This window comes from Amblyraja radiata, chromosome 19 (genome assembly GCF_010909765.2).
Source record: "Amblyraja radiata isolate CabotCenter1 chromosome 19, sAmbRad1.1.pri, whole genome shotgun sequence".
Classification (NCBI taxonomy): Eukaryota; Metazoa; Chordata; class Chondrichthyes; order Rajiformes; family Rajidae; genus Amblyraja; species Amblyraja radiata.
In genome coordinates, this window is record NC_045974.1 from 8988520 (window position 1) to 9014316 (window position 25797).

The 25797-nt window shown below is 43.8% G+C and overlaps 1 protein-coding gene across 6 annotated transcripts in view; it reads right to left on the bottom strand.

Moving 5' to 3' along the window:
- cadps2 (calcium dependent secretion activator 2) overlaps positions 1 to 25797 on the bottom strand; it is a 393466-nt gene that overhangs the window by 120712 nt on the left and 246957 nt on the right. For all 6 annotated transcript variants that reach the window (XM_033037622.1, XM_033037627.1, XM_033037625.1 and 3 more), the window contains exons 14-16: positions 22607 to 22708; positions 16103 to 16166; positions 11941 to 12064 (exon numbers count right to left, since the gene is read on the bottom strand). In XM_033037622.1, the coding sequence (XP_032893513.1) occupies positions 11941 to 12064; positions 16103 to 16166; positions 22607 to 22708 (290 nt within the window). The remainder of the gene's footprint in view (positions 1 to 11940; positions 12065 to 16102; positions 16167 to 22606; positions 22709 to 25797) is intronic.

Consider the following 25797-nt stretch of genomic DNA (forward strand, 5'->3'; position numbering starts at 1 on the left):
TAGTCAGGATTGAACCCCAGTCTCTGGTGCTGTAAGACAGCAGCTCTACTGCTGCGCCAACATTTTGTCATTCTTTTCAGTTAATGGATATCATCGCTACCTGCTGTAATTGTCAAGAACATTCTGTGTTACTAAAGTGGCCTTCAAATGATAAATTACTGTTGCAATAGGGCCACGGCAGACTCCATCTCCATGGCCCTACGTTCAACTCTGGAACATCTAGATAGCAGGACAGAATCATATTTATTGACTATTGATTCACCTGCAGCACCATAATCCCATCCAAACACACCTACAAGCTCCTAGACCCAAGAGGCAGTACCCCCCTCCTCGTAACTTTCTGACCCAGAGACCGCAATCAGTGAGGCTAGGAGACAAGACATCTCCCATCATAGTTCTCAACACCGGTACTCTGGAAGAATGCATTCTCAGCCCCTATCTATACTTCCCATACATTCATGACAGTGTGGCCAAAGTTCTGCTCTGACTCCATCTACAAGTTGGCAGATGACACCACTGTGGTGGGCCGGACCGCGAACAGTGACGAGATAGACGACAGAGAGGAGGTGGAGAGCGTGGTGACATGGTATCAAGACAACAACCTCTCCCTCAATGTCAGCAAGATGGAGTTAGTTATTGACTTCCAAAAACACCCATCAATAGTGCCAAAGAGGAAATGATTGAGTGCTTCATGTCCCTGGGTGTAAATATTACCAACAATCTTTCCTCGACCAACCACCTTGAAGGTACAGCCAAAAAACGTACATCAACACCACGACTTCCTCAGGAGACCAAGGAAATTCGGCATGACTCCAACAATTCTCACCAACATCTATGGATGTACCGTAGAAAGCGTACTGTCAGGTTGCATCAAGGCTCGTTTTGGGAACAGCTCTGCCAAGGACTGCAAGAAATTGTAGGGAGTTGTGGATCTAGACCAGTCCATCACAGACCAGACTTCACACTGTTGTAGAGGTGCCCAGTCCATCACACAGTCCAGACTTCTCACTTCTGAAGAAGGGTCTCGACCCAAAACGTAACTCATTCCTTCTCTCCAGAGATGCTGCCTGAGTTACTCCAACATTTTGTGTCCAGCCAGACTTATCACCGTTGACTCCTTCCACACCTCACGCTGCCTCAGAAAAGCAGCCAGCATAATCAAGGACATTTTTCACCTCGGTCAGTCCACTTGGGGAGAAGATATAAAAGGCTGAAAGCAGACTAGTGAACGGACCTCCCATAGGTTTGGGAGTCGTCCCAATCTTCCAACCTGCCTTCGTTGCAGACACTGGACTTTTCCCCCAGTAACTGTAAACGTTGCCATGCCGTGAAACTATATTCTGCTCTCTGATATTTTTCTATTTGCACTGTCTGATGTACTTGTGGAAGGCTTGGTCGTACTCGTTCATGTACAGAGTGATCTGATTTAATTGGACAGCACGCAAACAAAAGCTTTTCATTGTATCTCGGTGCGCTCGAGAATAATAAACAAAAACCCATCTCAATGCCAATAATACGCAGTGGCAAGCACTAAACGGCACACATTCTAAGCACCTCAGCCCAGACTCCAGCTTTTCTTTTTAACTGTTCCAGTGAACAGCATTCCAGCAAAGTAATGAGAGGTCAAGGGACAAGGCTGAATTTGCAAAACTAGCAATGAAAATGCCATTTTTTTACCCCATAGTAAGGAACAGCATTCTGCTTTTCAAACAGGAATCTTAACAGTGGAACTGCAGCACATGCCTATTTTGGTGAAAGGCTGAAAAGCCACTCAAATAATCGCACCAATCTGCAGTTCATGGTCTAGATTTCCAGGGTTAATGTAACTGCTGGCAATGAATGGCCTGCTTGAAGCAAGTTCACAATATTCAGACTGTTGTCTCTTTAGGCTGCAATCCTGGGACTACAACAGCAATCTTTTAAGTTCAATCATGTTTTGCTCTTCTCTTCTCTTGCTTTAATGTAATTATCAGGATCTGCTTTTGTTTAGTTTAGTTCAGAGTTACAAGGCAGAAACAGGCCCTTCGGCCCACTAGGTTCATGCCGACCAGCTATCCCTGCACGCTAACACTATCCTACACACACTAGAGTCATAGACTGATGCAGTGTTGAAACAGGCCCTTCGTCCCAACTTGACAACATGTCCCAGCTACACTAGTCCCACAGGCCCGCGTTTGGTCTATATCCCTCCAAACCTGTCCTATCCATGTACCCGTCTAACTGCTTCTTAAATGTGGGGATAGTCCCAGCCTCAACCACCTCCTCTGGCAGCTTGTTCCATGCACCCACCACCCTTTGTGTGAAAATGTTACACCTCAGATTCCTATTAAATCTTTTCCCCTTCACGAAGGGCAAATAAAATTTTACCAAAGCCAATTAACCTACAAACCTGTATGTTTTTGGAGTGCAGGAGGAACCGAAGATCAGGTCACGGGGAGAAGGTACAAACTCCGTACAGACCATCCTGACGTGGTCAGGATTGAACCCGGGTCCCTGGTTCGGCAAGGAAGCAACTCTACCATTGCGCCACCGTGCCACCCTAATTTGTGACCACTCCACCTTCTCCGCATTTTCCTGTATTAATTTATTTTCTACCACCATGGGCATCGTGCATTGATCTGCACTGGCATCTTTTACTGTTCATTAGTTTAGTTTTCATCAGTTTAATTCAGAGATGCAGCGTGCGAACATGCCCTTCGGCCCACCGTGTCCATGCCGACCAGAGACACCCGTTCACACTAGGTCTATGGTATCCCATTTTTGCATCCACTCCCCACACACTAAGGACAATTCTAAGAACCTAAAAACAGCTAAGCGATTAATGCATAATTTCTGTAAAGTCGGGTGACTCCATGTTAGGTTGGATTTGGGCCTCGGAATAATTTACAAAATTCTTAAGGGGTTGGACAGGCTAGATGCAGGAAGATTGCTCCCGATGTTGGGGAAGTCCAGGACAAGGGGTCACAGCTTAAGGATAAGGGGGAAATCCTTTAAAACCGAGATGAGAAGAACTTTTTTCACACAGAGAGTGGTGAATCTCTGGAACTCCCTGCCACAGAGGGTAGTCGAGGCCAGTTCATTGGCTATATTTAAGAGGGAGTTAGATGTGGCCCTTGTGGCTAAGGGGATCAGAGGGTATGGAGAGAAGGCAGGTACGGGATACTGAGTTGGATGATCAGCCATGATCATATTGAATGGCGGTGCAGGCTTGAAGGGCCGAATGGCCTACTCCTGCACCTAATTTCTATGTTTCTATGTTTCTAATATAAAATGAGAGTCTATTGCTGTTCACACTATTGTGCCTGTTTCAGCACTTTGACCTGCAGCTTGTGATCTTTGTTTTCCAATGTTAGGCTCAACTTGGCGGCACAGTGGTGCAACTGGTGGAGCTGTTGCCTCACAGTGCCAAAGACACAGGTTCGATCCTGACCTCGGGTGCTGTCTGGGCCTGTGACCACGTGGGTTTCATCCGTGCAGCATTTCAGTTTTCTCCCACATCCCAAAGACATGCATGTTCGATGATTAATTGCTTACAGGGCAGCATGATAGCGCAGCCATAGAGTTGCTGCCTTACAGCGCCAGAAACCCGGGTTCGATCCTGACTACGGTTACTGTCTGTACAGAGTTTGGACGTTCTCTCGTGACCTGCGTGGGTTTTTTTTCGGGAGCTGCGGTTTCCTCCCACACTGCAACGATGTACAGGTTTGGAGGTGAATTGGCTTGGTATAATTGTAAATTGTCCCTAGTGTGTGTAGGATAGCGTTCGTGTGCGGGGATCGCTGGTCAGCGCAGACTCGGTGGGCCGAAGGCCCTATTTCCACTGTTTCCATGCATCTCTACACTAAACTGAACTTATTAGCCTCTGTAAAATTGCCTCTAGCCTGGAGGGAGTGGAGGGGAACGAAGGATAACATAGAACTAGTGTAAAATCGTCAATGTTCAGCATGGACTCGGTGAGAGGAACAGACTGTCTCCATGCTGTATCTCTAAACTTGACATAAAAATGTCCATACCATTGTCTCTCCATACAACTAAGTCATTTTAAAATATTATACCTCAAGATAATTTGATGTAAACAATAAATTGTTCAATTGATCAAAGATTTGCATTTGCAATCATTTTTTATGGTGTGATTCTGATTCTTGAATAAACTACTGATGTGAATAAAGCGGGGGGAAAACTGGTTTATTTTTCACTGCAACTGAGGAAAACACACTCTTTGGTTCTTAACCAGTCAGACTGTTAGTTAATCGAGCAATGTTTATTCTCTGACATGATTAACAATGTTATGTTCCCATAAGCTTTCATTTCATTTTTTTCTTGCCAGTTAATAGCCTTTGTGCTTCTTCATATCTGGCAGCTTTCGTTCACAGTCTCTCGGAACAGCTATGCCGGGAGTCTGAGAGGCATCTATCTTTGCTGTGCAAAACTACTAATGCTAGACAGATGCATGGAACCCATTAAGATGAGCTATGAAATAAGCACTGACCTTGGTTATGATATGAGTAATACTAAGCTCCCAAAAGGCACACTCTAGTGAGGCTGTTACAAATCTGACACTAATCTTCATTTTATCATCATTAGCAATAGGTTTAAAACCCAATTATCTTTGCCAATTGCCAGCTTGTTAACACTAACCTTTTAAAAATCTAATCCCCAGAAACTGCTCTGAGTGGGAAGACCGCCGTAGTGGAGCCCTCTTTGGGCCGATCTTTGTTTAGTTTAGACATACAGCGCCCTTTGGCCCACCGAGTCCGAGCCGACCAGCGATCACCCATACACTGGGGACAATTTACAATCTTTACCCAAGCCAATTAACCTACAAACCTGCACGTCTTTGGAGTGTGGGAGGAAACCGGAGCACCCGAAGAACACCCACGCAGGTCATGGGGAGAACATACATACAGGCACCGGTAGTCAGAATCAAACCTGAGTCTCTGGCGCCGTAAGGCTGCAACTCTACCGCTGCACAACAATAGGGAAACGAGACGTCATCTCAAACAACAATTGATTTTAAGAGATCTCCTTGGGACGATGTGGCAATGAAATAACGGCAGGGAAAGAAAGCCTTGGCACTTGCCTCACACAAGGTCGTTTTCTGTCACGCAACAGGATAGGAGGAAAGATCTTTAATGCTTAATTAAGGTAATCCCAACATGCAGAAGCCACGCAGACCAACTACACCCTACACCAACTACATTGCCAAAGGTTGCTGGAGAAAAAGGAAATGAGTACGGTACTTGTGTTTTGCCTGGAAATGCCACTTTGCTTCAGATCGGCCGCGCTGGTCTGCTTTTGGGCTGGCAAAAGCTGCCAGGGAAGCTGCTTTGACTTGGGTGGCTGCACTGTGATGTTCAGGCGAGGAAGATGGGGTTTTAATGTGTACATAAAAAAAAAAAAAAAAAAGAACGAGGGAGAGAGAACAAACGACAACCATGTAATAGAATAATGAAGAGGCTGATGCAAAGGAAAGCAATGAAGCATAAACGCACAATATCTTAAAAGAATGCACGCCGCTGAACTGCACTGAGACCACTGGCTCCAGGCAGCTCCAGCAGTTCAATTAACAGCGTTGGCAGTATAATGGGAGTGTTGGTTAAAGGGCACTTTGAACAGTTGTAGTAATGGAAATGCAAGTCTCAACAGAGCTGTTCAATTATTGTGAAACAAGCATTGGACAAAATAATGGGGGGGGGGGGGGGAAAGCACTTAAACGTGTAAATGGGTGACCGGTAGTGAACAACAGGCCAGTCAGGCCACATAGCAAGGCTGCAGAAGCATTGTAAAGGTGCAGCTGAATCGATAAACTGGAGAGAGCGAGGCTCAAGTGGCTGATGCAAATGATCAACCTTGGAGTAAGTACAAAGATAGCATTACTTTTCAGTATTCCTCAATGCATTCAGCGGGACCACACTGTGGGTTCAAAACCACTCCTGTCTGACTGGCGTGTTAAAGGGGGCTGTCAATGGGAAACAGTTCTCAGCAGAGACATATGTTATATGAATCGTCCTATTCACAATACGGAATGGAGTATGAACATACCTCACGTCGTTCTACATCCCACCCTCTTTACATTTTATGATATCCGTGCCATATTGATTGGACCCACGGCTATTGAATGATGATGTTTAGTTTAGTGATACCCCGCGGAAACAGGCCCTTCGGCCCACCGAGTCCGTGCCGACCAGCGATCCCCGCACACTAACGCTATCCTACACACACTAGGGACAACTTATAATGACACCAAGCCAATTAACCTACAAACCCGCAACGTCTTTGGAGTGCGGGAGGAAACCGGAGATTCCGGAGAAAACCCACGCAGGTCACGGGCAGAACGTACAAACTCCGTAGTCAGCACCCGTGGTCAGGATGGAACCCGGGTCCCTGTTGCTATAAGGCAGCTACTCTACCATTACAAGCGTGTCGCTTGTGCTTCAGAAACTTCCCTAAGAGCTACTGAATTTGGATGACATAAAAGACTCGATATTTTGGGCACGGGATATTCTTGGAAGGAATAGTATTTTTAACTTTTGCCAGAGAAGGTAGTTCAGGCAGGGACTATCCCAATGTTTAAGAAACAGTTAGGCAGGTACATGGATCAGACAGGTTTGGAGGGATATGGGCCAAGCGCAAGCAGGTGGGACTACTGTAGCTGGGACATGTTGGCCGGTGTGGGCAAATTGGGCCGAAGGGCCTGTTTCCACACTGTAGCACTTTGTGTGTGGGAACTTGATGTGAGGGGGTCTGCCACTGGGAACTCTGGGCTAAAATGGTCCTCAGAGGACAGTGATAAAATGGGAGCCCTGCAATACCTATCTAAATCTCTGGCAAATGTATATCTCTCAACCAACAAATGTCCGAGCAGCAGCTCCTCAATCCCTCCCCCCAAGCAAAGCTCCTCAGCCTCATCTTGTGCCTCAACCACAAATGTATTTTGATGTTCTGAGTCAAACGTTTAAGGGGCGGTCGAATTTCTAGCCATCTATGTTCTTCATTTTGCAACCGGGGTTGGGTCATAAATCATAAGTGGAAAAAATAATGGAGATGCAGAGTGATGATAAAGTGTGCTGCGGACAAACGATTGCCACAGACGGCTGTGGAGGCCAAGGCAATGGATATGTTTTAAGGCAGAAATAGGTAGATAGATTCTTGATTATTATGGGTGTCAGAGGTTATGGGGAGAAGGCAGGAGAATGGGGTTAGGAGGGAGAGATAGATCAGCCATGATTGAATTCCGGAGTAGACTTGATGGGCTGAATGGCCTAATGAACATGAATTGGGTTTAAGTGGCAAAATAATTTGCTGTTCAGATGAACTGGAGCCATGGCATTGTGCTTGCACCCCTCAGACGTCCAACATGGTGAGTTCCTGCTCTGGAAATTTTGAGTGGGGGTTGGAGAGCAAGTCTGAGTAACTGTCACAAACAGGTCATTATAATGAAAAGAGTAAAATCCTAGAAAATGATCAAATGCTCATTCCCCATGGGGGTAAATGAATGCTGTAAGGGTGGGGGAAAATAAAGATGCCTCTTATTAAAGAAGGAACCAAACTATCAGCTTGATAACAATATGCACTACTTTTAATGTGTAGGAAGGAACTGCAGATGCTGGTTTAAACCGAACATAGACACAAAATGCTGGAGTAACTCAGTGGGACAGGCAATATCTGGAGAGAAGGAATGGGTGCGTTTCGGGTTGAGACCCTTCTTCAGACGAAACGGGTGACGTTTTGGGTGGACTAGAAAGGTCTCGACCCGAAATGTCACCCATTCCTTCTCTCCAGAGATGCTGCCTGTCCTGCCGAGCTACTCTAGCTTTTTGTGTCTATCATTTGCATTATTCTTAACATCTTTTTATTTTAACCAATTTCGGTGCATTTTATACTTTGCGATAAACTAGGAAAAAAATGTTTTTTTCAAACCGTTTTTATTTTTGTAGATGTTGAACTTAATGTGGTCAAAATTCCTATGTGGAATACCTTGAATGAACCTGTGTGGTGTGAGATTGCGACCTTCACTGTGTCAACCTGTTTCGACTAATGCAATCAACCCGACGTGCACAAACAAATAGATCAAATAGAACAAGTTGTCCTACAACTTTAGGCTGTGCACGCCTCACGCAAGCAGAAGAAGAAGAAGAAGAGTGAACCTGTTTAAACTAAGCACGCTGATGAGGGAGTTGAAACAGTGTGCAAAGCAACATTGCACAAACCTGTTAAGTAGCAAGCTATTGAAAGGAAATGAAAGTTATGAGTTTAATCTCACTAATGGATCAGAGTGTGAGCTAACACTCATTAATACACAAAGCTCTTATTTGCTTTGATAATAATTAACATCATTTGATAACATTTTTGGCTTTGGCCAATTAGCACACATAAATCATTTTCCTATTCCACATTATGGAACAAATTACTTTTCATTATGGATTCGCATTTACTATTTTTAGCCCCAGTGCGTTCCACCTTGTAGATCTCATGAGATGTCGTTAATATGCCTAGCTGTTAAATCTCTGTAGATTTTGTTCAATTATACATGTCTTCTCAGAGCATCCTGTTTACAAATGAATTATCTAGATGTATTTCACTTCCAGCATTAATCTTGTGTTAATATTAGGACCAGTATCAATCCTTCTACAATGGCCCAGACAGATTTCCTGTGTTGTGAAATGATGAGTGGCAGGGATAGGGTAGACAGTCACAGCCTTTTTTCCACGATGAAAATAGCAAGCATCGAAGGGCACAGCTTTAGGTGAGAGGGGCAGAAGTTTAACTGAGATGTGCGGGGCATGTTTTTTTACACAGAGGGTGGTGAGTGCCTGGAATGCGTTGCCGGGGGATGGTGGTGAAGGCAGATATGGTAGTGGCATTTAAGATACCTTTTTTAGAGGTACATGGATGTTAAGGGAATGGAGGCAGAGAGATTATGTGCAGGCAGAAAAAGGTTGATCTTCGCATCATGTTCGGCTCAGACATTGTGGGCCAAAGTGCCTGTTCCTGTGCTGTACTGTTTTATGTTCTATGTTCATTGATGGTACAAATGCGCTGTCTGTACTGAGTTTGTATTTTTTTCCATGTGACTGCGTGGGTTTTCTCCGGGTGCTCCGATTCCTCCCACACTCCAAAGACATACAGGTTTGTGGTAATTGGCTTTGGTAAAATTGTAAAATGTCTCTAGTGTGCAAGATAGTGCTAGTGTACCGGGTGATCGCTGGTCGGCACGGACTTGGTGGGATGTTCCTACATTGTATCCCTAAAAGTCTAAAGTGAAAGTATTGATAAATGCACACCTTTTTACTTATGGACCACAAAATATGTAATTCCTTCTCAAATTGTAAACGTTCATTTTAGTCAAATCTATTGTGAGGAAGCTGCTATTTGGAAAGTTTTTAAATTACCCTTAAACTCAATTTTGTTTCTTAGTTTAAGTTCTAGAGAAACAACACAGATATTAGCCCTTCGGCCCACTGAGTCCACGTCAACCAGCGATCCCCACACACTAACACTATCCTACACACACTAGAGACAATTAACCATTTTACCGAAGCCAAATAACCTACAAATCTTTGGAGTGTGGGAGGAAACCTGAGCTCCCAGTGAAAACCCACGCAGGTCACGAGAAGAACGTACAAACTCCGTAAATAATCTTTCTATATATTACAAAAATTCTCATCTTGTTTATTTGGATGTCTGCGTGTGAGTGAGATCCTGAAATTACGCCAAAACGGAACACGATAGCGCTACAATTTTTGTACCACCTTACTCACAATTGTCTTGTGGTGTGTTTTCATCAAGTTTCGTTCGGATTGATGTTATATTTTACAAGTTATTCACATTTTCAACTTTACAATATCCAGTTTGGGAAAGAATGACTTGGACACTGCAGCAGCAGTTGCAATGGCAGTTACAGCTATGATGTCACAATGGAATCTCATTTGTCACAATGTTACAATCACAGAACACTGAGTCCTGGTAGATGGAGGCTGAACAGGATGGGGAGGGAGTGCTGGGGGAGGCAGGGGAAGTGGAATTGGATTATTTTTTTTTGTCCTAGCAGCAAGTGCTTGCATTTTATTTGAACTTTATAAAGAGGGAGGATGAAGTGGAAGAGGAGGAAGTGCAGGGGGATAAGGGGAAATGAACCACCCCTGCGCAGTTGGGGGCTATGGGTGAGTGGTGGAATATTGCTTTTGGGGAACGGGTTGCGTTCGGGGAACGGTGAGTGGTGGAATATTGTGTTGGGGGAACGGGTTGCGTCGGGGGACCAGACCTCCCGTGTGACATTATTTAATAATTTTTAAATTTAAATAATTAAAAAAATTTCAGACAAATTAGTTTTAAAATTATATAGATGACTTAATCAATGACTTATTTAAATTATTAGGCTGAGTAATTGAAATGTATTAAAGTATTTGGAAAAAATCTGAATGAAAATATTAAATTAAAATAAAGCAACATTAAAATAAAGCATTAATGAACAAATCGTGTATCGCAAAATCAATTTAAAGAAAATTGAAATATATTAGCACTAACTTGCTACCTTACCACTATTCTAGTCCACTAACAGCAGTGGAATAAAACAAGATTCTCCAGATCTAACCAGGGCACTATCCTAATGGAGTGTGAAGAAGGGTCTCGACCCAAAACGTCACCCATTCCTTCTCTCCAGAGATGCTGCCTGTCCCACTGAGTTACTCCAGCTATTTGTGTCTATCTTCGGTTTAAACCAGCATCTGCAGTTCATTCCTGCACATGGATTCATTTGTTGCCTGCACTGATTTCTCCTGGTCTTTTCTTGCTTCCAGTTCCCACCCCCTCCTACAATCAGCCTGAAGAAGGGTCCCGACCCGAAACATCACCACTCCATTATCTCCAGAAATGCTGCCTGACCCTTTGAACTACTCCAGCATTTTGTGTCTATCCTCAGTGTAAACTAGCATTTGCAATTCCTTCCTACTCCAGCACTTTGTGTGTAACCGTGCACAAGTCTAACGGGTGAATTACCCCGTTAAATCGCTGAGGAACTGATACAGTTTTGCTTGCTGCTGCCGGATCCCGAGTGGGCATGTTGGATTCTCCGAGTTGCTAAATTGAACAGTGAAAAGCTTCTGAAAAGCTCGGGATTTCTACACCCTTGAGAACTTGCAAGGAAATCCTGGACTCGCTAGGGGATATTGCTGGAACCAAAACAAGAAGTACATGGTATCTTTCCACAAAATGCTGCCCTCTATATTTGGGGACATCAAGATATTAATAACATTCTTGCTTCAGTTGAAAAAAAGACACGCTGAAATACAATCCGGGTGAAATATCTGGGAGATATTGAGTGAAGTTGCTTCGGAGGTATAATCATCCATTGATGCATAGAGACAAAAGGCTGGAGTAACTCAGCGGGTCTGAAGAAGGGGTCTCGACCCGAAACGTCACCTATTCCTTTTCTCCAGAGACACTGCCTGACCCGCTGAGTTACTCCAGCTTTTTGTGCCTATCTTGGGTTTAACCCAGCGTCTGCAGTTCCTCCCTATACATCTATTGATGCATTCTGGCTTCCATTTACCTGGGTCTTTTCCATGTGCTGCTTGAAGTGGCAGAAAGAGGGAAGATAAAGAGGAGAATGTAAATTAGGCATTAATGATTAAAAAGACCATAACTTAAGGCCATGTAAAATAATAAGAACAAGTTACTTAGCGAGGTCTTCACAAATGACTGGGAAAGAGGAAAGCTCTGTTGAAAGGGCTTCAGCTCTGGAAGTAAACCCCATGAGGCAGATTAAAGTTGTGAATAGAAGATACTACAGTTCACCAGCTGGGATTTTAATGAGGCATTTGCATTTGCAGTGGCCTGGGTTTTGCTCAATGGGAGAAAAGGCCCTGTCACAGAGTGTTCATTTAATGGACCCGTTTCTCCCTCTCGACTGCACGCGATAGTTATATCAGAAACACCAACCTTCTATTTTGGCATATTCCGAAAGGTGAGAGTAGTTGATCAAAGCAGACTTCTCCAGACACTTCCGCACCACTTTCTTGACATCCTCAGGTGGTACTGGGGTGGCTATGTCTTTCATCAGTACCTTTATCAAAGGAAACAATCAATTGTATTTGAAGAAAGGTATGACTGGCACAGTGGCGAGCAGTGAAGCTGCTGCTTTTCAGCCAGAGACCTGAGTTCGATCTTAACCACAGGTGCTTAGCGTCTGTATGGAGTTTGTACGTTCTCCCCGTGACCTGCGTGGGTTTTCTCCGATTCCTTCGGTTTCCTCCCACACTCAGTGGCGGACTGGCCAGGGTGTCAGCTTGCCCGATGGCAAGTGGGCCCCTGATGAAGTGATAGCAAGTGATGGCAAGTGGGCCCCTGTTAAATGATAGCATTGTAGTTGTGGGTGGGCCCCCTTTGTCTCCTGGCAACCAATATCTTTAGACCCAGTCCGCCACTGCCCACACTCCAAAGCCGTACAGGTTTGCAGGTTAAGTGGCTTGGTATAAATGTAAAATTGTCACTGGGGTGTGTAGGATAGTGTTATGGTGCGGGGATCGCTGGTCGGCGCGGACGTGGTGGGCCGATGGGCCTGTTTCCACGCTGTATCTCTCACCAAAAACAAATTATAGAGCAGGATATTTAACCCGAGCAAAAATTCTTTACAGATGCATTAAGTGTAAGAAAAACCATGAAAGAACGATAGCTACAAATTCTATTTGGTCCAGATGTCACGATCGCTGTCATGGAACCAGGATCGCAAGGCAATCAGAGCTGAGAACTAAACGAACAAGGTCATAAATGCTGAATGAAAGGCAGGGACAATCGTAAGTGGAATGGAGGAACGTTCTCATTAGAATGAAACTGGTTCAATGACAAAAGATTAGAGAATGAGAGATGCCGGCTTTCGAGACTTCATGGTCTTTTAAAGAACTTAAGGAATTGAAGATTGTAGTTAAAGTTGTGTAATGACCCTTAACTACTAGATATCAGCTGGCTGTATCAATATGCAATAAGGTAGTACAGGTTTCATACAGGACGGAACAGCAGGTGAGCTCATGTCAAGAAGCACATGCATTTTCATGATAGTTATATCCAACACGTCCCTGAATCAAAAAGGGTGAGATCACGTGAGGTTTTATTATTGGTAATGTCAAAGACTAGAGGGCACGGCTTTAAGATGAGAGGGGCAAAGTTTAAAGGAGATGTGAGGGGAAAACTTTAATAGAGATGAGCATTGGAAGATTTTATTACAAAGAGGCTGATGGGTGCCCTGAACAGGCTGTCACATCTGTTAATGGAGGCAGATACAATAGTGGCGTTAAGAGGCTTTTGGATAGCCACATGCAGGGAGTTTGGTTTAGTTTAGAGATACAGCGCTGAAACATAGAAAATAGGTGCAGGAGGAGGCCATTTGGCCCTTCAAGCCAGCACCGCCATTCATTGTGAGCATTGCTGATCGTCCACAATCAGTAACCCATGCCTGCCTTCTCTCCATATCCCTTGATTCCGCTAGCCCCTAGAGCTCTATCACAATGAATGGCGGTGCTGGCTCGAAGGGCCGAATAGCCTCCTCCTGCACCTATTTTCTATGTTTCTAACTCTATTTTAAATTCATCCAGTGAATTGGCCTCTACTGCCTTCCGTGGCATAGAATTCCACAAATTCACAACTCTCTGAGTGAAAAAGTATTTTCTCATCTCAATTTTAAATGGCCTCCCCTTTATTCTTAGACTGTGGCCCTGGTTCTGGACTCCCCCAACATTGGGAACATTTTTCCTGCATCTAGCTTCTCCAGTCCTTTTATATTTGTATATGTTTCTATAAGATCTCCTCTCACCCTTCTAAATTCCAGTGAATACAAGCCCAGTCTCTCCAATCTTTCCTCATATGACAGTCCCGCCATCCTGGGGATTAACCTTGTGAACCTACGCTGCACTCTCTCAATGGCAAGGATCTCCTTCCTCAAGTTAGGAGACCAAAACTGTACACAATACTCCACATGTGGCCTCACCAGGGCCCTGTACAACTGCAGAAGGACCTCTTTACTCCTATACACAAATCCTCTCGTTATGAAGGCCAACATGCCATTAGCTTTCTTCACTGCCTGCTGTACCTACATGTTTTCTTTCAATGCCTGGTGTACAAGGACTTCCCTTTTCCCTAATCTGACACCATTGAGATAATAATCTGCCTCCTTGTTCTTGCCGCCAAAGTGAATAACATCACATTTATCTATATTATCTGCATCTGCCATGCATCTGCCCACTCACTCAACCTGTCCAAGTCACTCTGTAATCTCCTAGCATCCTCTTTGCAGTTCACACAACCACCCAGCTTTGTGTCATCTGCAAATTTGCTAGTGTTACTTTTAATTCCATCATCTAAATCATGAATATATATTGTAAATAGTTGCGGCCCCAGCACCGAGCCTTGCGGCACTCCACTCACCACTGCCTGCCATTCTGACAGGGACCCGTTTATTCCTACTCTTTGTTTCCTGTCTGCCAACCAACTCTCTATCCATGTCAATAACCGACCCCTAACACCATGTGCTCTAAGTTTGACCACTAATCTCCCGTGTGGGACCTTATCAAAGGCCCACTGAGTCCACACCTTCCAGCGATCTCCACACATTAATACTACTGTACACACTTTGGGACAATTTTGCATTTTATAACAAGCCAATTAACCTACAAACCTGTACGACTTTGGAGTGTGGGAGGGACCCGATGATCTCGGGGAAAGTCCATGCAGGTCACGGGGAGAACGTACGAACTCCGTACAGACAAGTGGCCGCAGTCAGGATCGAACTCGGGTCTCTGGCGCTGTAAGGCAGTAGCTCTCCCACTGCGCCACCGTGCCACCAGAGTTGTGGGATATGGATCACGCGCTGACAGATGAAATTAGTTTATCTTATCATCATAATCAAAATCATAATAATGATCAAAAGCACAATCATAGAATTGTCCCACCCCGCTCATGAATTCTTCTCCCTGCTCCCGTCTGGCGGAAGGTACAGAACGTGAAAGCACATACCACCAGTCAGAAATAGTTCCCCTCTATCATCAGGTTTCTGACCCATCCTTCCATAAGCTCGGGTATTGTCCGATTCACCCCTTCCATAATGTACGGCACTAATGTACTGCAATGCTGAGAACTATATTCTGCACTCTGTGTATTCACCTTTGCTCTATCGAATGTACTTAAGTTTGACTTGATTGTACTTATGTATAGTATTAACTTATGTCACATTTATCAGGATTAAATTTCACCTGCCATTACCTGCCCATTTCACCATTTGCCTCTAACATCAAAAACATTCAAATTTATCACAAACAATTTTGCTTTATCACAAACAATTAGTTATCTGCTGTACAGCATTAATGTCTGATCATAGTGGCTGTAATTATTTTTGAATCAGCTCTGGTGGAGGCATGCGACGATAAACTTTACTTCACACTGCCTCGGCAAGGCCACCAGCATAATCTAGTACAAGTCTCACCCTCTTTTCCCCTCTCCCATCAGGTAAGAGGTACAGAAGTGTGAAAACGCACACCTCCAAATTCAGGGAGAGTTTCTTCCCAGCTGTTATCAGGCAACGGAACCATCCTATCACTAACTAGAGAGCGGTCCTGAGCTACCATCTACCTCATTGGAGACCTGTGGACTATCTTAATCGGACTTTACCTTGCACTAAACGTTACACCCTTGAAGGGCCGTCCCAATTTCACAACCTAATTCACAACCTTTTTTACTCGTGGACATTTTTTATCATGTTGAAAAAACGCCCCGACCTACTTGATGCCACGAGTACCTACGACTAGCATCACGACCTACCTACGACCTCCTACGACCACATGACGACCATGTTGTGAGTACGAGTCAAGGGCAAACTCGGCAGAGGTCGTGAATTAGGTCGTGAAAGTGGGACAGGCCTCTTATCCTGCATCTGTAGAGTGTGTACAGCTTGATTGTAATCATGTGCTGTCTTTCCGCTGACTGGATAGCAAGGCAACAAAAGCTTTTCACTACGCCTCGGTACACGTGACAGTAAACCAAACTGAATTAAACGAAACTAAAAAGCATGCAAACAAACGTCGAATTTACATTTTCGATGATAATTTGAACCTACCCTTTCTAGCAACGAGAGGGTGGCTTTGAGCGCTCCTTCTGGTCTTCCGAAAGGGAAACAGTACCTAGGAGAGTAACAAAAGGATTGAGATGTCTTAAAGTTAAACAGCAATAAACAACATGGGTCAGGGCAGACTTCAGCATGGCTTGCTACAGACTTCCATGTAATAGGCTACACCAATACTGAATCACCAGGGAACAGATTGTACTTGATTAAAACAAATTGCATTACATTTATGTTTGCATGGGTATTTTTTTTTACTTCAAAAAATTAACTCAATGATAATTATAGTCTATAAAAATGTGCTTTAAAATTGGTTAATGATAAGATAGTTAATTTGAAGGGCGACATCCCTGGAGACTGAATAGCAACATGGATCTTGAGAATAATTCAAAAACTGGAAGATTCATTTACCTGAAGGCACACTTGTAGCGGCTTGTACTCGCTAGAATTTAGAAGATTGAGGGGGGGTCTTATCGAAACTTACAAAATTCTTAAGGGGTTGGACAGGCTAGATGCAGGAAGATTATTCCCGATGTTGGGGAAGTCCAGTACTAGGGGTCACAATTTAAGGACAAGAGGGGAGTCTTTTAGGACCGAGATGAGAAAAACATTTTTTACACAGAGAGTGGTGAATCTGTGGAATTCTCTGCCACAGAAGGTAGTTGAGGTCAGTCCATTGGCTATATTTAAGAGGGAGTTAGATGTGGCCCTTGTGGCTAAAGGGATCAGGGGGTATGGAGAGAAGGCAGGTACAGGATACTGAGTTGGATGATCAGCCATGATCATATCGAATGGCAGTGCAGGCTCGAAGGGCCGAATGGCCTACTCCTGCACCTATTGTCTATGTTTCTATGAGAGTAATTAGATATTTTGGAGGCTTTGCAGCTGAACTGTTCTAGGCATATTCAGATTATCACATAGTCATAAATCTAAACTCTGGCCTTGTTGGCAACCCACCACTAATTTCTACATGTGAGGTGTTGACCTTGATGGATCTGTAGACCAAATTCAGTGGCTTTACAAAGAAACTCTGCAGGACTTACTCCTATTTCTGACTTGCGTTCTCAATTATGCAGCCTGTTTAGTATGAACAGCATGTCAGTATTTAATGGAAGAATGGTCTCGACCCGAAACGTCACCCACTCCTTCTCTCCAGCGATGCTGCTTGTCCCGCTGAGTTACTCCCACATTTTGTGTCTGTCTTCAGTATTTAATGCCTTTTGCATCGATTGGCCTGTGAAATGTTCACCATAATTAATCTAACACCTGATCAAACACTTATTGTGGCTATATGTTATGCAATGAATTTCTAAGGGGTTTCAGTGGTAGAGGTGCTGCCTTACACCGCCAGAGACCCAGGTTCGATTCTGACCACGGGTGCCGTCTATATGGAGTTTTTACGTTCTCCTCGTGACCGCCTGGATTTCCACGGTGTGCTCCGGTTCTCCCACACTCCAAAGATGTGCAGGTTTGAGCGTTACTTGGGTTTGGTAAAATTGTAAATTGCCTCTAGTGTGTCGGATAGTGCTAGTGCACGGGGATCGCTGTTCGGCGCAGACTCGGTGGGCCGAAGGGCCTGTTTCTGCACTGCATCTCTATGCTAAGCTAAGTTAAGCTGAACCAAAATGGACATTAGGAGCAGAAACACCTCATGAATTGGTGAGGAATTTCACCTTAGAAATATTAGATTCGTTTTTGTTTTTTTTTAAACAAAAATTACTGGAATATAATTGGGCAGAGTTAGGAACGAAAAAGAGATGGAAGTTAAATATTAGGATTATTTTATCATATTCTAAATGTACAATGCAGATAGAGAGGAATAATATTTCAGCAACACAATCACCTATGATGTCTGAAAGACTTTTTCCTGCAAAATAAGTTTCATTGTGTGAAGTGAAAACATTTGCAGCATATGACAGGAAAATAGATATTTCTCTGATTTTAATGACAACTTAATTTTTTATTAATATTCCAGACCACAACTGTTGGTGAATTTACATGTGCTGCAGGAAAGGAGGTTTACATGATCATTTCTCCAATTGAAGGAAAGACATTCATTTCCAGCTGCATTGAAAGATTGTGAACGCTTCTGCGAGCAACGCATTTTGTAGGGCGGCAGAGTGGCACAACTGCAAGAGCCGCAGCCTCACAGCGCCAGAGACCCGGGTTAGATCCTGACCTTGGGCACTGTCTGTGTTGAGTTTGCACGTTCTCCCCGCGACTACGTGGGTTTTCTCCGGGCGCTCCAGTTTCCTCTCACATCTCAAAGACGTGCGGGTTTTTGTAGGTTAATTGGTCTCTGTAATATTGGCCCTCGCGTGCAGGGAGTGGGTGAGAAAGTGGAATAACATCGAACTTGTGTGAATGGTTGACCGATGATCAGCATGGACTCTGTGGGCCGAAGGACCTGTTTCCACATTTGTCTCTCTAAAGTTCACTTTCGTTTCTACTTAACCAAGTGATTGAAAAATATATCAGACAACAATTAATGCAGAAAAAACTCCAAGTTAGTTAGGCCACACTTAACGCATTAGACCTTTGTTTTATAAAATGTTTATCACATATGGTAGAAAAATTGCAACAAAATAATTAACAAACAAATTGGAATGCAGTCAAAGATTGGTTAACAACCTGCAACTTATGTCAGAATCAGTTAAAAGTATGTCAGAATATATTACTATGCCAAATCAAGTATTCAGATAGCTTTTTCTCTACTGAAATGTAGTAAAATTGAACTGCAGGTGCTGGTTTATACCAAAGATTCAATGGTCAATCAATGGTTTCATGTACTGAGGAACTGTGGAATTCTTTTTTGTGTCCAGTTCAACACAAGTATCACTTTACATAAGCACCTAGATACATCTTAGATAAGCATCCCAGATCCAGTTCAAGTGTATAATACCAGATTCCAATGGATTGTACGCAAACAAATATTTTCACTGTGCCTCGGTATATAGATAATGACAATGAAGTATCCTGATCATCATTCTGGATCTGTAGGAAGGAACCGCAGATAATGGCTTAAACCAAGGGTTCCCAACCTGGGGTAAATGTTGCCTACCACAGGGGGTAGATTTGTTGATTCTGGATTTGTACATATTTTTTCTCATTGACTGACTGTGTTTGGTTCTGGTATACCGGTATCTGTTCATCATTAGTTGTTCATTAATAAGTGAAATAACATTGTTATGTGCTGTTAAAGTTGCCAGGGGTGAACGGGATGAAAAAGGTTGAGTTTAAACCAAGAAACGTCACCTATTCCTTTTCTCCAGCGATGTTGCCTGATTCGCTGAGTTTCTCCAGCTTTTTGTGTCTTTCATTCTGAATCTGTCAGGAACTTATCACATTTTTTTGGTTTAGTTTAGAGTTACGGCAGGGAAACAGGCCCTTCGGCCCACTCCCTGTACGCGAGGGCCAATATTACAGAGTCTGCGCCAGCCAGCGATTCCCATACACTAACACTATCCTGCACACATTAGGAACAATTTACAATTATACCAAGCCAATTAGCCTACAAAACTTGTACGCCTTTGGAGTGTGGGAGGAGATCGGAGCTCCCAGAGAAAACCCACGCAGGTTACAGGGTGAACGTGCAAACTCCGAATAGACAGCAAATGCAGTTGGGATCGAACCTGTGTCTCTGGCGCAGTAAGGCAGCAACACTACCGCTGCGCCACTGTGCCGCCACCACCGTGATTCATGTTTTGGGTCAATGGGACAGGCTTAGATCTGCATCTTGGTCGGCATGGAGTACACCTCCAGATTCAGGGACAGTTTCATCCCAGCTGCTATCAGGCAATTGAAACATCCTACCACAACTAGAGAGCAGTCCTGACCTACCATCTACCTCATTGGTGACCCTCAGACCTGATCGGACTTTGCCGGCATTTCCTTGCACTAAATGTTATTCCCTTATCATGTATCTACACGCTGTAAATGGCTCGATTGTAATCATGTATTGTCTTTCTGCTGACTGGATAGCACACAACAAAAGCTTTTAACTGTACCTCGGTACATGTGGCAATAAACTAAACTGAACCGGAAGAGTTGTGCCAATGGACCAGTTTCGGTGCTCTATGCTCTGTGACTCTATCACTCTATTTCTGCTAGTCTCACAGCATAGCTGGGCTGGCAGGCTACTGAGGTATACAGTCGGCACAATGCAAGGCTTTCAGACAATCTGCCACTGGCTGGTGACTGTATTGAAATGGCTAGAATTAAAAATCCATTCGCCTGACACAAAAACATTGGATCTAAAGAGAGCTCCAAACTGAAGCTCATTTTCTAAAGATTATGGAATTGAGATCAAATGAGCTGAAATTGAGATGCACACAACATTCAATCTTCTCCAATTCACACTAACTCTTTTGCTTGCAACGATTGCAGGGTCTGTCATTATTTTAAATTGGACAGAAAGTCTAGTGTTAGTGTAATTGCCAGGGTAAGTGTTGGAGTGGAGGCGAGACAATTTAGCAGTGCACTGTTAGGCTTAGCGTTCTGTCCAAAGGATGTGGATTTGTAAAAATTGTATTTCACATGGAATGACTTTGTCTGTTATTTTAATAAATGCCCTCCAAGCCCTCGTTAAAATTCTCAATGGAGAAATTTGTGTGATTCTATTAATCATAATCATAATTTATTAGCCAAGCCTGTTTTGCTTATCATTCTGTCCAAAGGATGTTAATTTGTAAAATACAAGGAATTTGGTTTGCTCGTACGCTAATATTCTGCTCTCATCTCCAGGGTTACAAACTAATCAGAGTTGAACATAGCGGAGAAAATTACAGGCATCCAGAGAAATATAAAATTGTACGGGTCCTACAATATAATGTAAGTCAAAATCAAAAAACAAAACTCCAGATGCCGAGGACATGGGTTTAAGGTGAGGGGGGTGGGGTGGGGGGGATGATTTAATAGGAAACCGAGGGGTAACCTATTCACACCAAGGGTGGTGGGTGTACGGAATGAGCTGCCGGAGGAGGTAGTTGAGGCAGGTACTATCACAACGTTTAAGAAACATTTAGAGACAGGTACATGGATAAGATGGGTTTAGTACGATGTGAGCTAAACACAGGCAGGTGGGATGAGTGTAGATAGGGCATGTTGTTCGGCATGGGCAAGTTGGGCCGAAGGGTCTGTTTCCATGTTGTATATCTCTATGACTGTACTGTAATTCCAAAAGAAAAAACAGTGAGAAGGATCTCCAATCTGAAATGTTGACCCTGTTTCGTTATTCACGGAGGCAGTCTGACTTGCAGGGTATTTCCACCATTTTGTGATTTTGCTGTACCTTAATGTACTCCATCTTAATCTTAAGATTCAGAACTACTAATCTTTCTCCTTTCCCAACTCAATCCAAAGTAGACAATTAAATTCTTTGAGTGAGTTGGCGAACAATGCAAGGGGGCAATTGATAGTTGCCGCTGTAACATCAGTGGTTTCGTTCATATTTATAATCCAAATTATACGGGTTCCCCGTAAATAAGATAGAATACACGGCAGTACAGAACAGTAACCGGCCCACAATATCAGTGCCGAGTATGATGCCAAGTTAAACTCATCTTTGCCTGCACGCGATCAATATCCCTCCATTCCCTGCATATCCACAAGCCCATCTAAAATCCTCAGATTTCCTGCCTCCACCACCACCCCTTTTCAGCATGGTCCAGGCACCCACCACTCTCTGTGTAAAAAGCCGTACCGCAACACATCTCCCACCTTAAAGCTATGCCCTCTGGACTTTGACATTGCCATTCCCACCCTGCGAAAAAAGGTTTGGACTGTCCATGGTGCAATTATGACCAACCCGCAGTTATAGAGTTCGACAGTTTATTTTATTGTCAGGTATACCCAGTTACAGTGAAAAGCCTTTGTTGCATGCTCACAAGTCAGTGGAGGCAATACATGATGACAATCGAGCCATTCAGTGTATAGATACATGATAAGGGAATAACGTTTAGTGCAAGATAAAGCCAGCAAAGTCCGATCATGGACAGTCCGAGGGTCACCAATGAGGTAGATAGTAGTTCAGGACTGCAGTGAATTGAGAGGGCAAATGGGGAGGGAGGTAGTTGTAAGGGTGGGGAGGGGGAGGGGGGGGGGGGGTGGACAGAACAGATTATATTTACGTTACATCAAGGGGATGGGCAACTTTCAGTAGGAAGTCGGTGCAGAATCTAAACTCTCAAACAAAGCCCAAGGATAAATATACTGCATGGAAAATCGACACCAGTTACATGCAGGGAGTAAATTTTGTGCACATTCACCCACTGCCTTGCTGTCTGTGCAAGCAGCAAAGGGTACAGATGGAGATCAAGAACGACCAATAAATCGACTTAACACGGGGTTTACATTGAGGAGTTTGTGTGGTTATCATGCCCGCTCTCTGCTCACCTCAAACACGTCCAGTCTCAGAAAAGAAAATCACAGCCACCAGGCTTAGATGTGTGAAGTTCACAAATCTCAAGTGAGTGAATATTCTGAAACCAAAAGGCAGATTACCTGAAGTGAGTGATCTGATTCTCAAGGAGACAGAGAAGTCTTTCCTTAATTTGATTGAATCTTTCCTTCTCTTCAACCGTTACAGTTCCAATTCCATCAGGCCTGAAAGAGAAAAGATAACACCATTGAAAATTGCATAGGATCACGTGGTATATAGGGCGCAGGCACAGGCCATTTGGCCCAACCTGTCCATGCTATGTTCTGAAGAAAGGTCTCGACCCAAAACGTCACCCATTCCTTCTCTCCAGAGACGCTGCCTGCCCAGCTGAATTACTCCAGCTTTTAGTGTCTATCCACTTTTAATGATACACGAGTCCTTAATATGTCCTCGATGCCTACAGTCATCATTTCCCATAGTAGACATGATTTGTTTTTTAGATCAGTTTAGTTCAATTTAGTTTAGAGATACAGCGCGGAAACAGGCCCTTTGGCCCACCGAGTCCACACCGACCAGCGATCCCCGGACATTAACACTATCCTACACTAGGGACAATTTACACTTATACCAAGCCAATTAACCTACATAGAAACATAGAAAATAGGTGCAGGAGTAGGCCATTTGGCCCTTCGAGCCTGCACCGCCAATCAATATGATCATTGCTGATCATCCAACTCAGTATCCTGTACCTGCCTTCTCTCCATACCCCCTGATCTCTTTAGCCACAAGAGCCACATCTAACTCCCTCTTAAATATAGCCAATGAACTGGATTCAACTACATTCTGTGGCAGAGAATTCCAGAGATTCACCACTCTCTGTGTGAAAAATGTTTTTCTCATCTCAGTCCTAAAGGATTTCCCCTTTATCCTTAAACTGTGACCCCTTGTTCTACAAACCTGTACATCTTTGGAGTGTGGGAGGAAACCAAAGGTCTCGGAGAAAATGCACGCAGGTCACGGGGAAATGTACAAACTCTGTACACACAAGCACCCGTAGTCGGGGATCGAACCCAAGTCTCCGGCGCTGTGAGGCAGCAAATCTACCGCTGCGCCTCCGTGCCGCACACAATTGTCCTTCATGCTTCCGCTGTGTCAATGCACTCCTGGCTCCTAAACAGGGGGCCTTACCTTCCGCACTCTCACGGGTTAGCTGCGGGAGGCGCCCCCGGGACGCAAAGGTCGAATGGCGGCCGGGCGAGGAGAGGGACGACGGTTCACTGGACGATCCAAATGGAGGTGACGGCTGCAACGGCACTTTATGGCCAGATGTAGCTTGGACTTTGAAAATTACGCCAAAATCTGGCAACTCTGTCAAATGCTATCAATGGACTATTTATATACATTTTGTCCTCAATTTGTGATTAATCTATGCTTATGTGTAGTAATAATTGACGGTATGCAAAAAAAAAAAGAATTTCACTGTACTTCACTGCCTTCTCTCCATACCCTCTGATCCCCTTAGCCACAAGGGCCACGTCTAACTCCCTCTTAATTATAGCCAATGAACTGGCCTCGACTACCCTCTGTGGCAGAGAGTTCCAGAGATTCACCACTCTCTGTGTGAAAAAAGTTCTTCTCATCTCGGTTTTAAAGGATTTCCCTCTTATCCTTAAGCTGTGACCCCTTGTCCTGGACTTCCCCAACATCGGGAGCAATCTTCCTGCATCTAGCCTGTCCAACCCCTTAAGAATTTTGTAAGTTTCTATAAGATCCCCTCTCAATCTCCTAAATTCTAGCGAGTATAAACCAAGTCTATCCAGTCTTTCTTCATAAGACAGTCCTGACATCCCAGGAATCAGTCTGGTGAACCTTCTCTGCACTCCCTCTATGGCAATAATGTCCTTCCTCAGATTTGGAGACCAAAACTGTACGCAATACTGTACATGTGATAATAAAGAATTATTGAACCATTGACATCAATGTGCGTAAAATGGTATTGATATGCGACCATAATTGAGAAGGGGTTAACATTTCAAAATTTATGTTGGTTTACACTGAAGATGGACACAAAATGCTGGAGTAACTCAGTGGGGCAGACATCATCTCTGGAGGGAAGGAATGGGTGACGTTTCGGGTCGAGACCCTTCTGCAGGAATAAATACTATTGTTTTGTGAATCTATGGGATTCTCTGCCACAGAAGGCAGTGGAGGCCAATTCACTGGATGTTTTCAAGAGAGAGTTAGATTTAGCTCTTAGGGCTAATGGAATCAAGGGATTATGGGGAGAAAGCAGGAACAGGGTACTGAAATCAGCCATGATCATATTGAATGGCGGTGCTGGCTTGAAGGGCCGAATGGCCTACTCTTGCACCTATTTTCTAAGTTTTCTATGTATTCAAATATTTTAAACATAAAATTACTTCCACTATCTGGAAAAAAATCATAGCTTTTTTGCTTGGCATAACCCATTTACCAAACTAATTCAAGATCAAGTTTTAAAATTTTAAATGCAGGAACACTTAAGAGTGATCTACCCGACCTCTTTGCAGTTTAAAAATAATTAGTTTCAACAGGTCACAGTACATGATGTCTGTCAAAACAAATCTTCAGCACAAAAAATAATTATTAATTCTAAGTAGGCGTTGAATCTCTGACATCAATCTTGGTCTCCGGTTGAGCACTACTCTGCAACTGTAGAGCAATTTGTACTGATTTAGGCAACAGTCAAGTCTCATTAACCTCTACACCAGGATTTGCAGTGCATGAGAATTTCAGCGCTAAGAACCAACATTTTTATTGCTTATCTCTCATTCATTTGTTCTGTATCTCCCTACATCATCGCCTATTTCTCTCGTTCCCCTTTCCTGGGACTTTCAGCTCTCAACCCGAAACGTCACCCATTCCTTCTCTCCAGAGAGGCTACCTGTCCCGCTGAGTTACTCCAACATTTTGTGTCTGTCTTTTGATTCAGAGAAATGTTGCCAATGAAATGAAGCAAAGTTCTGCTGTCAGAATAACAGGGTTGCACATCAGAGGAGATGGCACCAGGTTAACCGATGACAGTGATACACATGCTCCTTTCAGCTCCGCAAGGCATCGCGGGTGACACAGATTGTCACCTTCTAATGGCAACATTTGTCACAAAACGTGACGTGCTGCTTTATTATTTGCAAATGTCATTCTGTCAGACTTGATTGACCTGCCTGGCCGAGTGGAATGACAAGGTTGAAGCTAGGATGTGAAAGCAGAACAGTGATGGGTCCCCGCTTCGAAACGGTGAGGTAAATATGATATGATTGAACCGGGTCCCGGT